Source organism: Azolla caroliniana, unplaced genomic scaffold (genome assembly GCF_043228905.1).
Source record: "Azolla caroliniana isolate FFs.n. ecotype wild unplaced genomic scaffold, voAzoCaro1.0.p SCAF_1, whole genome shotgun sequence".
Classification (NCBI taxonomy): domain Eukaryota; kingdom Viridiplantae; phylum Streptophyta; class Polypodiopsida; order Salviniales; family Salviniaceae; genus Azolla; species Azolla caroliniana.
The window spans coordinates 37,088,519-37,102,121 of NW_028230436.1; the positions used below are offsets into that span (position 1 = coordinate 37,088,519).

General features: G+C 36.5%; 1 protein-coding gene and 1 long non-coding RNA gene across 2 annotated transcripts; one reads left to right on the forward strand and one right to left on the reverse strand.

Annotated features, from left to right (window-relative positions):
• Nucleotides 1–660: 660 nt before the first annotated feature.
• LOC147870339 (glutamate receptor 3.3-like) lies at nucleotides 661–6,374 on the reverse strand. Its single transcript, XM_087339000.1, has 6 exons — nucleotides 5,072–6,374; nucleotides 3,077–4,437; nucleotides 2,494–2,774; nucleotides 2,152–2,183; nucleotides 1,669–2,072; nucleotides 661–1,588 (listed from the first exon to the last, which is right to left on the reverse strand). The coding sequence occupies exons 1-6, from the start codon at nucleotides 5,433–5,435 to the stop codon at nucleotides 1,064–1,066; spliced, it is 2,967 nt and encodes a 988-aa protein (XP_087195126.1). The 5' UTR covers nucleotides 5,436–6,374; the 3' UTR covers nucleotides 661–1,063.
• Nucleotides 6,375–7,903: 1,529 nt separating this feature from the next.
• Nucleotides 7,904–9,121, forward strand: LOC147870340 (uncharacterized). Its single transcript, XR_015532422.1, has 3 exons — nucleotides 7,904–8,147; nucleotides 8,306–8,474; nucleotides 8,831–9,121. It is a non-coding gene; the product is annotated as an uncharacterized LOC147870340 (long non-coding RNA).
• Nucleotides 9,122–13,603: the final 4,482 nt, after the last annotated feature.

The following is a 13,603-nucleotide window of genomic DNA, read 5'->3' on the forward strand; positions in this document are numbered from 1 at the left end:
GCTGGGATTAGGATGAAAAGTGCAGTGGCTACGAACGCAAGAATGTTAACTTCCGCATTAGTAGTTCAAATCAATTAAAGAGTACTATGAGTTGTCCCATCGGACTAAAACTCTTGGACTCTGTTATGAACCATCTATTTGTTTCATTCCTGGTTTAGTCGGGTCGACCGAATCAAATGTATCCAATCATTCGGGGGTGATAAACGTTTTTGGTTGAACCCCCAATATGGATCACATAAATGACGATTTGATTACTTTGCTAATAAAAGAGGGAAGTTTTATGAAAGATGAGGTTGTCTTTCCTGGGTAAATATTCAAATATTGTATCTGATATGCTTATTTTAAAAACCAATGCCCATCCTAATCTCAGGAAAAAGGAGAGTAGAGAACGGATCTGAGGGATTGTCCGTCCCCCGACATGAGTTCATTTTAACGGTTTGAACTTTTGATGTATCAACCTTTGCACTCATATTCAGTTACTTGTCTTTCTTTCAATCTCTCTACTATCAGCTGGAGCAGTTCAAATTGAAATTTGAAGAGTGCCTTTTAACTTGATCTATAGATCAAAGGCTTTTTCTTCGAATAAGCATAGTCTTACACTCGAATATATCTGACTGTGGCAATGATGTAAATTTGACTCTTATATCATTAAGATATTAATGTGTCACAAGCATGCACTTTGTATGCCCCTTCGAAAATTTTAAAGCAAAAAATGGTTGAATTCCATGGTATAACTTACAATAGGATTTCTCTTCCAAATCCGAAGAATACTATATATACATAGAACCGAGGATATTTTTACCTTTTTTCCGTGTCGTTCTTTTCCCTGCTCATTTTCTACTGCAGGATTTAAATAGAAGAACGGTGTACCTGTTGCTGTTGGCATCAAAGCTGTTCGAAATCATGAACCGCATAGAACAGAGAAGGAGTATGATGCATCTACTTTCAGTGCTAACACATTGATGATGGCTTTTCAAGTATGCTTTTTTAGATTTTTGTAGAGCTAGCATGCAGAAGATTCCAGAAGATTCCTCTGCAACAGTACAGAATAAGTCTAAAAAAGTCATGGACAACTATGTTTAGATTGTGTATCAACATTATCCATATGATCTGGACTCTGATGTGATAGGGAGCTCTCATCTGATTGAGAGGATTGATCTGATGATGGACTTTGCTCTGGTGGATAAGGTGTATTCTTCTTTTTCTTTCCACTACCACGAGAACCTCGTTTCTTATCAGTTGTTTTCCCTGACTCGTCGACATAAGAAGCAAAGGACTTGATGAACCTTTTACTCCTGGAGTGGAAGGACCTGCTCGACACTGGAATTTCATCATGCCGTCGAACGAATTGCAATAGGAGGCGGATCATATAAATGATAAGGCTTGATATTGATGCAAGGCCCGTGATTAGAAAGAGACCCCAAAAGCTTCTTAGGCTTAATTGACTGGAGTCGGCTTGGTTGCTATTTGATGGACAATTACTAGTCAGTAACCAGAGATCATGAATCTTTTGAAGTTGTCCATTCTCTGAGAGTGTCAAAATGGCTGTTGACATATCAATTGCCAGCTCCGAATCTTTTGGGAAAGCCTATCAAATGAAATGATGCAAATGCTTACGGATTCGTCACATGTATTAAAATCACAGGTCAAATATAAATGAATGCTTACAAATCCCCATCCTCCTTTCGTGAACTCCTGGCCAGCTATAGTGAAGCCACATTCAGTTCCCAAAAAGACTTGCACATATGGAAGCTCATCAACAATGGCAGCAACTCCTCCCATCTTGGGATCAGTTTTAAGAGCGTGGGCATAAGCTTCTATTGAAGGTAGAGGTTTAAGCCTTTCAGGTGCTATGTTCAGACTAATCAGGTACTCTTTCACAAAGGATCCAGTTTGATAGCCAATAGGTACACTGGTAGCTTGTAAACTGCTAATGCCTTGAATGCTAGGGGTAAGTTGCTGCACTGTTAAAATTGAGGTTAGGTTAGCCGTATAACTTGATGTGATGATGAGGACAACAAACAACCAAATCAGAATGACGAGCCTCCCAAAAGTGCTCTTTGTTCTTTCTCCTGAAAACATTCATATCATCAAAATAACTACACCATCAGATGTAAACCTTATCTACCAGAGTATATTTATCCCACTTACTTTGAGAGAAAAAGAGTGTTGAGAAGGTAAACCTGCACAGAAACCAAAAAATTCTTCAGATGTAGGTACAATATCCTTGACCAAAATTTAGCTAAAATGGTTTTTAAAACATTGACGGCATTTTTTATGATAGAAAACTGCACAAAAACTCCGTAAACCCTGAAAATGTTTCTTTGACTAAGGAACTTAAGAACAGAAAAATTCATCAGGATGGTTCACAGTATCATAAAACTCTAGCTTAGAAATCTGAATTCAGATATTCTACTTCAATTCAAACAACACATTTGTTTTCTTCTTCTTCTTTTTGTGTATATATTGACACAAAAGAATGAAGAAATTTACCATAAAAGAGTTATAATTTGTTTGCGAGGATGACCTCGAAAGTCCCTGTTTTTCTTGTGCTCAAGCAACCAAACCACCATTCCTGTGAAGATGAAGAATCCCAGAGTCGTGAACCACATAGCGCTTGTGAAAGGTTGCAAGAATGCCCATGCGGCTTTGGAATCTGAATCCTTGATTGGTATAATTACCACTAGTCCAGATTCTGTGTAAGGCTGTGTGAAGTCTACTTTCTCCATTCTTTTTGTTGTTATGGTAACATCCCCAACCACTGCATCAAATGCCTGCACACCCATAGCATTTGTTAAGGACATAATTGGCATTTTATTATCACTTGGCTTGGTCTAGGAGGTGTCTTTTCCTTTATGATATATGTCTACAGATGTGGTAAACGAATGGATGTGCAACTTCATTTGACAATCAAGAAATGGAAGATGAACATCTCCAGTTGAAGAAGAATTGAGAAAATAACTTTCTCAAAATTGCAAACTAATCAAGCCTACAGTGCAATTTCAGGATTCTTATAAAATTACCCAAGTTTTTCAGACTTCCTTTTTTGCAATATTCGTTTTTTGACTAGTCATACCTCTTCAGCTAATTGCTCAATCATATCATCGTATACAGGCGTTGAATCATTTCCATACAAAACAAAGTTGTAGGGAACGCTATATGGGAGGTATTTCAGAGCATTCGTGAAGATATCGATACAGAAACCACGAAAGACTGTGTTATTGCTTAAGTTTGACGAAGACCAACTTATAAACTGGTTAAAGCCTGCCTTCTTTGGAACACCTATCTTCAATGGCCGGCCATTTTTTGGAAGAACCCACCCTCGTGGTATTTCAGTAGTGTTTCCAGGCCACAAAATATGCAGAGATGTTTGAGGTTTTCCGGTATCCAGAGAATCGACAATCATTTCACTGACATTGCCAGGAGGGAAGGTAGATAGTTGAGTTTCATTTGTCCAATACCCAACTACATGCAATTTCCCCCTAACAACGTTCACAATCTCAAATGCAGTGCGCATAAGATCACCTTCCGAGTTTACTTGTATATATCCTGATGCTCCTGAAAATTGTGTTCGCAGAATAGAGCTCCGCAGTAGGGCTCCTCCTTCAAAAACTTTCATTTGAGCTAGTTCAGAACCACCACCTGCATCAACTGGCAATAAATCAGGATCTTTAAAGCTGAAGTTATATCCATCCTTCAGGTAGCTATCAATTGCACGAGCAAGCATCCACGTCGCATCATATGCATAGAGACCGTAGATAGGAAATTGGAGTGTGCTCTCGTCTAATAAAGATTGATTTTTCCATTCGGAGACGAAAGCTTGAAGCTGAGGTGAATCTGGTGCATAATATCCACGGATCCCGATGACACCTTGCAATGTGTTGAAAACACCAGTATCCACCTCCGAGGAACCCAATGTGCCAGCCGTTGAGTCGGACATAATCCATACATAACCACTACTCATCATCCCAAGAAATTCAGCCTCAGAAAACAAAAGTAATGAGAGGTTTTGGGGCATGTGAACTACAAAGACTCTTGTTTGCATTGCAGCAAGACCAGTGAGAATGCTACCAATGGTGGTCTTATCAATCCCAGGAACAAGGGCAATCTTTTGGACAAGGCGAGAGCCCACAGGTTCAAGGGCGTCACTCAAAGCAGCAGCTCCATTGCTCCCAAAATCATCATCTGTATAGAGGGAAACCACCTCCCTCCAACCATAGCTACCTATCAAAGATGCAATGGCTTGCATTTGCACTGCATCGCTATGTGCTATCCGAAAAAAATAGGGATATTGAAACTCTGAAAGGGCTGGATCTGTACAAGCGAACGAGAGTAAGGGGACTTGAGTAGCAGCCCCCATGTGAGCTACAAAATGAGAGACAGCAGTAGACTGAGGCCCTATCACTCCTATGACCTGCTGCTTAAGAAGCTCCATGGCTGTAAAAACCGTACAAAATAAAACTCCACATCGTGTACAATTTTTAAAAAAACGACAGAAAGAGAGATAAACATCCAAAGAAAATCATGCAATCCTTCCCTTGCACAGAGAAAAGGTTGACCACAAAGAAACATAAAATGCATTAAGTGAATCAATAAAAAGACTGAAATTTCCGTATTACAATCATGCAAGCCTTCACACATATGCAAAACCCTGAACCAGAAAAAACGCTGTGAATAAATCAGGCAACCCTTTTCAGATATGGAAAGCAAAAAACAAAAATTCATCTCACATACGAAACAATTCGCATACAGAAATGGAAAAACAAAAATGGCATAAGCAAATCAAGTAACATTTTCTCAGGTATCCAAAAATTCAATCCTCCTCCCATATAGACAATATATATATTACTCGAACATAGTACAGAAACCCCCGACAGGAAAAGTAAGATAATAAACGAATAGCTAACTAAATCTTGTGAGCTCTTCTCACGTATAAAAAAACAACAATAATAATAAATCAATTCTTCTTATTAATACAGAAACGTCCAACAGAAAGTAAGATAATAAGTAAACTTCAAATAAAATAAAAACCATGGAAATTCTTCTCAGAATATATAGAACCGTGGCTTACCTCCAGCAGCCCCTTGGAAAGCACTACAATTAGTGTCCACCATGTGCAACATAAGCTTTGATCCCTTTAAAAGATCATTGTCTTTGTTAATTTCATCAATAGCCATTTGGATTGCTTTTTTTGCCACTCGCCCGATCATGGTTTCATACGACACAAGAGCACCTATTCGGATGACTGATGAAGCATCAATAACCTCTGCCCTAGCAAAGTAGTTAAGATGTGTGCAGCACAATAGCAAGAAGCCAAATGTGATAGTGATCATTATGATATGAGGTAGAAGACCCACATGATTAGGTCTGGTGTAAATACACTGTTCCCCATCCTTGTTCCATCGGCCCAAGTGTGGATCAATGATGGAAACCATATACGTAAACTTGGATTGGAATTTTGATTTTGAAAAAAGTGCAAAAGAATATGAAGGGGATATTTTGATTTGATACCCTTCTTTTATCCTTTCAGGCTTCAGCCTTCAGGACTCACTAGAATCATTTAACCTTGTTAAGAGAACAGAGGATGATGTGAAGAAGACCCATATGGTAAGGTCTGCTGTGAAATACACCCACCCTCTCTCCAGCTTTGTATGGATGAATGATGAAGAAATACCTAGCAGACATTTTCATTGAGATTTTTTTTTGTTTGTTGAGTTTTTGTGGAACTCCACGAAAAAGATACCTCTAATTTTCTTTTAGATCCAACTGCTATCCCTTACTTGTTTAGTCCACATCTCCAAAGTTCTATAAAGGAACCCGTGCTTATAATTTCATTTTTGAATCTAGATTTTTTTCGGACGAACAATTATTTGATTCAATTTCACAATGTGATCAAACTTAATGAAAATCAGAGCTTGGTATGAGAGCAGAATCTTCTGGAAGATTCTAGGTTTATGATGATGAGCAATAGATGATCATGTAGGATGTGTGGTGTGTGAGATATGATGTATGATGTACGTATCATGAATGATGATGATGCTTTGTCCGTAACAGAGAAAAGTTACTAATGGATTTCTACAGTGGAAATAAACAGCTTGAGATTCTTCAAGCTGCTTCCGTAATTTCCCATCAGAGATAAATGACAAATGAATAGAAATTTAAGCTTTCTATTATATACTTAAGGGTTAAGAAATTAAATTTTGAAGAAGAAGAAGAAGAAGAAGAATGGGTTGCGAGACTTGCTTTTCTTCATTTTGCTTTGATTGGACGAAAAGAAGCTCGGTTTTCGTGCTTGGCTTTTGCAGAGGATTGTGAAATGGATTCTCCGACAGATCGTACAGAAACACAGAGTTAGAGAAAGATGGAGATTGAGATGGAAGTGAATCGATCCTCTGTTTCTCTCTCGCTCTCTCTCTCTCTCGCTCTCATCCGTCCTTTTTTCTCATACTTCTTAATACTTGGGAATTTTAATTAATTATCCATTCTTCATAATATAGGCATTGCCATGGTATGCATGCTATGATATGTATGTATGTATGTATGTAATGTATGCATGGTATGATATGTATGTATGCATGGTATGATATGTACATATGTATGTAATATGTATGTATATATGTATGCTTCTTGATTCTTCTTTTTCAAGTTAAGATTTGAAGTATGGATAAAAAAGCATTTAAACTATTTTTGTTATGAATTGGGGGGGCGTGCATCACCCCATTGATGCCTTTTATGGTTTATAAATGGAATGAAACAATGTTCAAAGTGAATTGATGGGTGTATCTTTCCGACTGTAGGAGCTTGCGGATGATGCCCAAGCTCAAGTCGATGCATCAACTAATGAGTTTAGGCCACGAACTTATTACTTGGTTAAACATAATCACACCTACTCTCTAAGTAACATCTTCCACCATGGTTTTCAACCTATGATGTGGTTCATCGACACTTAATGGATCTCTTTAGGAAAGAATGTATATCCTCCATGTCTTCGGCTCTCTTGCTTACTCTTAGTAACCCTTAGTACACCAACCTTGGGCTTCCCTTTGTCTCCGCATGTGTGGTTGCACAAGACCAAGTTTTAAAAATAACAAAAGGCAATAGTCCCAAACTCATACATGGGTTTCAAATCTTGTTTCAATAATATTTAGTAGCATTCTTGAATCCTGAAATTGTTCATTATTACCATTCCCTAGCATTAGCTTACGGCAATTGATGTTGATTTTGACCTCTACGCATTTGGAAAGCGAATTGTAAAGCTATGTGTGAACTGACAACATTAAGGTGTGTAAAGTTTGTGCATCTATAAGAAATAAATTGATACGTTCAATTGAAACTTGATGTAGATGTGTATGAAGTCGATGTATAAAGAAAGGGAATGGTTTCAATTGTGCATTTCCATGTGTATTGTCTCTCGTGATTAAATAATATGGTGGTTTTGTTTTTTCTCAACTTGTCTCGAATTGGTTAGACTGTGGTAAATCGGAATCATTATAAAATTGAAGATGACAACATATTGTTAGATTATAGTGTGGCATTACCTTAAAGAAGGATATAAAAAGAGTCATTCATGAATCATAATAGAATAAAACGATCCACTTCCTACTTAAAGAATATAATTTCAATCGTTTATTCCTTTGGCAAATCCTTAAGGGCAAAGCTAGTCGATCCAAGTCAAGTTCTATCTAAGTAGCTTTAGATGGATTAACACTATTACATTTATTAAGGTATGACGTTCGTCTGAGACAAGGTTTTTAAAATTTTCTGAAATAAAGCTACCAAAATGCACTGGGACTTCCTAGCTTGCGGAAGGTCAAAAAAAAGCCTAGTGCTCTCAGCATTAGTGTCTCATTTGCAATAGTCCTATAATAATAGCTCTTTAACAAACACTATGGGTGATGTAATATACTTTAATGTGGATGATGATGGTAGGTTGTGGCATGTATTTTCTGAATCAGATGTGTGGATATCCGCCAATGTTTCAGCGATTCGAGTAGTTGCAAGATCGGGAAAAAAATGGCTCTTGGATCCACCATTTCAAGAATGCTTACGGTGTTGTTCGTTGTGGGTTTTTCAAAAAAAGCCGCTTTATAATTTGGATTGGGATCCAGCTGATTATCAATGGAAAAAACCGAATGCTAATGGAAATGGTAAACACTTAGAGTTCTTTCAGTATTCAGTTAAGTTAGGTAGAAATTTATTATTGCAATCAAAGTATAAATGCACGGCTGCCATGAAGCATTGGATTGCAAATAATGTGAATGAAATACAACTTACAAAATTTTGGAAATGGTTGTGGAGTATGCAGTTGCCGAAAAAAGTTATTTGTTTTCGTTGGTTGTTGATACATTATGCTCTTCCTGTTGGTGATTGGTTGAGGCAAAATCAGCAATATGCTTGTGGAATGCATTGTGGTGAATCTACGGAATCTATTTTGCATTTGTTTTGGATGTGTCCCAAAATCAAGCAATTCTGGAGTAAGTTGTTTTTATTACTAAGAAACCACTATGCTCATTCTACTTTCTCATGGGGTGCAGTATTATGGGGTGTCCTTCATGGAGATGTTATGAATTACGAACGTATGCATGCTTCTCATGTTTTTTACTTTTCCAATGGGTACATCTATCTCACTTCATTTCCATCTGTTATTCCTCGGTTTAGAACTGAAAATCTGGTTATTTGGCGTACTGTTACGTCACTAGCGCTGTGGACGATATGGAAAACGAGATGCGATGCTGTTTTTAATAATGCTCACATACATCTCAATAATATGCTTATTGAATTCTGGTGGTTATTTGTCCACACCATACGTGGACAATATGATGATTTGCAGGGTACAACTGATGCTCAAAGGCAACGTCAAGTGGACTTTAAGAAACGGTGGCGAGGGCTTCACTTATTTTCAGATACGTCTCCTGGTATGAAGTGGAATTATTCCATTCCTCCTTTTTTATTGCATAGCTTGTAGATGGTGTTCCATTTGTTCCTATTGTGATATCATCTGTATCATCAGATGTTGGTATTAGGTTTTGTATTACAATAGAGGTGAGATGAAATGTCTCCCTCTATTTTCTATATGTACATTTCTCAAGTAATTTACTAAGGTGTATCTTTTTTAAAAATAAAAAAATAGCTCTTTAACAAATGGTTTTGTGAGTCTTGAGGTGCATCCAATGTCAATGTTATTGATCATGATAAGATTTGATTCTTTTCATGGATAAAGTATAGCCTATATATCTTATGTTACCCATAAGCAAACAATGGATTAATTTCATGGATAGAATATACCTTATAGTTATAACATATGCTGCCCGTGAGTAAGCAGTGAGTAAACAATGATTTTGGCAAGGCTATGTGGTGAAAGGGTTCTCCTTCCCCCCTATGTAACAATGTTATAATTCACATATGCTTATCTGTAAACTCTACACACTTTCTAGCCCTCAAGGGACATACGTGTATACGCACACAATTATTTGATCCTTCTATGCGTACAACATACCATTTAGCTTACGTGGGCTTACGAAGTATCTCCGTTCCCTTTCAATTGTATATTGCCGTTGGTTGATGATTGTCCACTTTTTGATGGATACTGTATGTTTTGATTGACATGTAAATTTGTCCCTTGTATTTGTTCTGACACGAAATTTCATGAATCCCACGTTTCATTTGAAAGACATTGCATCAAAACAAGTTGACACTAGGTATGAAACATTGTATGCATATCTTTTTAAGTTTTGATGCACATCCAATGGTTCTTGAACATACGTGACAAAATTTTAAATCTTGACCTCATCATGAATGGATTTTTAAGATTTATTCCCTAGTCCTTCACATATGTCCCACTATTTCAAGCCTAAGATTTAGTTCTAAGATTTATCAATTGCCAATATTATAGTAGACAAATCATGGTCATTCTTGCAAACAATCACATGAATGGCAAAAGTGTGATTGTCACGACTAATCGTGGTTGGAACATATCACTTGGGGCATTTTCACCATACCTAACAAAACATGATTTGCATTCCCAAATGTCAAATGGTCAAGGAAGCCATAACCTTGGGTGTTTTATTCAAGTTACTATGTGTTTGTGTGCCCATCACTTAGTCCAAACATAAAATATATGCAACTCTCATAATTTAAAGCTCATCTCTTTATAGGAGCAAATCTCCATGTGTCCATATCTCATTTGTGCGAGAGATTTGTTAAAATTATCTCAACAAAAGTTTGATGATTAAATATCCACTTTTGATCGTGTCTATTCTAGGGCTTATTAACGTCACTTGATTATTGAAACAAGATTAATCTTCAGCTAACTCTATCCTACGATAGAGAGACTGGATAATACGTTTGTCATCAACAATCCAGGGTAAAATGTTATTGTGGAAATGTTTTTACACCATACCATGGACTGCTTTTCTATGTTTTTTTGTTTGTGCAATGTTTGAACACACGACACCATAAAGTATGTCTTAGTGTAGCACTTATTAGATATTATTCATTGTGTGTTGATGTACCTATCACGATGAACCTAAGCGAGTAGTTATTGATATTTCATTATATGTATCTTGATATCGTCGTGTGTTATATTAATATACATGGTCATTTAAGTAGACTTTATGAAACAATGGCAAGGGCTTCACTTATTTTCAGATACAACTTATGGTATGAGGTGGAATTATGCCATACCTTCTTTTTTGTTGCATAACTTGTAGTTTTTGCTCCACTTGTTTCTTATATGATATCATTTGTTTGATCAAATGTTGGTATTAGCCTTTGTATCACAATAGAGGTGAGATGAAATCTCTCCTTCTGTTTCCTATATGTACATTTCTCAAGTAATATACTAAGGTGTATCTTTCTTTAAACAAATAAATAAAATATACATGGTCATTTCCTTTGGATCAAGAAAGTTACAATCTGAGATCATTGTTTCCTTCTTAAATACAGGGTAAATATCTGCATCATGATCTCATGGATGTGATATTAAGTCAAGGGAAATTGGCATTAGTGCCCAATTATTTATAATATGCCATGTAGCTAGCTTACTGAATGAAATCTCCAATGTTAAAACCATACCCACCTACATACTAGTCACCTACTTGAAACCACTTGTTTGAAAAAGTTGTACCACATGTATACTTTTAAGTAAGTTTTAACCTTTCTCATTTTGGGTACTCATAGATTTGAAATGTCAATCATAGAAGGGCCTATTATAAATTATAATAGGGTACTAATGCCAATTTCCCTTGACTTAATATCACATTCATGGGACCATGATATGATACTCATAGTCTATAGATGAACCAACTAGTGATGGATTATGTTCGTCTTCTCCTCATTCTATTAATCATAGTATGCAGCTTCATTTTGATGTTTATAACTCTTTCTTTGCATTCACACCCTGCTTCTTGGTCCTCGATAAGTGTTATTATGTCCTTGTACTTTTTGCTATATGTCACACCCAAGTGGACACGAAGATGAGGTACAAGTCAAATACTCATTTGTTTGGGCTCATCAAAATATGCACATGGGAGAAAACCATAAAGAGACAAAATAGTATGATAAAATGGAAAGAGTATAATAGATAAATACGTAGAATCGATGTTTTTGCCATGTATATATCATATTGTTGCACAAAAGTACATGGGTAACTCTCTAGGTTCATGGAGAAGTTGTCATGTTGTAAAAACATTGTATTCATTACACTTGAGTGATGGATTTCTAACTTTATAAAAGTGTCCATAAAATTGTTGTTAAAATACATCCATAATAGGTACTACAACTTTTTCTAAATAATAATATTTGTAGAAGATGTAACCTTGCGTCTTTGTTGTAGAAAACTTTTTGAAGATGGTGCCGAGTGCGAGCTAAAGCAAACTATTACAAAACTAGCTTCAATCGGCTTGTTTTTGTATCCATTATTATTTTCACCTTGCTTGGTTCCATTAGCACAAATTCCAGGAAATGTCGTTTTGTACTACGGGAAAAGTGGCTTTTATATGATAAACCCAAGGACGATGTGTACATATATTTACTAAGCATCAATGCTTGTAGGTAAACTCTTGGTGCCTCGCAATTTGTTTTTATGCCACTTGCTATTGAACTAAAGCAAAGTGATAATATTCGTTTTCTTGGAGTTATTGGGAGAGTAGCTTTTTGGTGATTCGACGTCTGACATGTTCTAACATCAAGTGTTTTTTGTGTGAGAAGCTTCATCATGTGGATCGTCGTCACATCGAACCCAATCTTGACATAATGAAACAAGATATAACATAGTGCTGGGGTTTTGTTGTTGTGACAATACTTAGGTGATGATAACCAAGAAACGAAAGAAAATAAGTGCTTAGTGTCTAGTTGTCAACCTTTTTCCATCCTTTGTATGATAATTATTCATGATGCGTAGATTGCAATCATGCTCTCGACTAGGCCTGATTCAAAAACCTCTTATATGATTGGTATCACGAGTATGATATCTTTTTATTTTCTCTAATGTGAAATAAGTTGATAATAGATGTCGCGGCCCCACAAAGAAGCTTGCCTATAGTAACTGATTTGAAATCTCGCTCAATACAAGAGGAAGCTGTCATAATTTATTCGAACTCAATAATACTTTGCCATGTTTAGTGTCTAATAGTTTGAAGTCTAAATTCAAGCGGCACAACCACTCATATTTGCATGATGATAACAAAGAAACGAGAAGGATTTATCTCATTTACAACATAACTTAATAATGATTGGCCCATATTGTTATCCTTTATGATGAAAATTCTCAAATACTAGAGCCAAAATAACACTAAAAGAAGGAAATTTACACCAACATATTGCAATGAAGAAGAATTTGAAACCATGGGATATTTTCGATTTCATCCCTCTAGGGATAGATAATGCAGACGAAGTTTGGAGAGCAAGGATGAGTCAAAATTGTGAATAAGAAAAAGGAGAGAAGAGCCTAGGCTCCACTCATGCACCCACACCTTCGTAGATCTTGTGGGTTTAGTTGACATACATACTAATAGATTACATTCCTATCCTATACATTCATTCATTTAAACACCTTGCCATCACTTTTTAGTGATTTTAATCAATAGGTCTAGACTCCATATCAATCTCAAAGTTTTCCAAGAGGGAAATCATTTTGATATGTTTTGTTGATTAGTCCAAACATCTTAGTCTACATGTTCATCATGTGTTGTTTGCTTTTATAGTTTGTATGCAGCTTGATGATTTAGGTTTGCCAAAGTGTTATAGGCTGCCATATATTGGCAAGAACATGTTGTTGATCAAATGTGATGATTAGTTTGTGCATATGGTTCGACGACAACCAACCATGTGGTGCTTGTGTAACTACGTTGATTGGTTAGTGTGTTTGATTGGCACCACAAGCTTCAATGAGTGACCAACTCCACTCGTTCTTACTTGCCTATACAATATACGGCAAAACACCAATCAACCTTCATTTATTTGCTAATAATTGCCCTTGCTTGCAGTGGTGCACATAGAAAGTTCCCGACATCCTTATCACTTTTCAAATTATCTATCTTTTCAACAAGTGTGGGCTTATATATACAAGCCAAATTTATATAAAACATGATGATGTAGTCATGTA

Bases quoted from the DNA above. Each gene is read 5' to 3' on its own strand.
- LOC147870339 (XM_087339000.1), bottom strand. From the start codon at position 5,435: ATGGTTTCCATCATTGATCCACACTTGGGCCGATGGAACAAGGATGGG. The intron at 4,438-5,071 runs GTAAGCCACGGT...CGGTTTTTACAG, and splicing joins TTTCCAAGGGGCTGCTGGAG to CCATGGAGCTTCTTAAGCAG. The intron at 2,775-3,076 runs GTATGACTAGTC...ATGGGTGTGCAG, and splicing joins TTGAGCAATTAGCTGAAGAG to GCATTTGATGCAGTGGTTGG.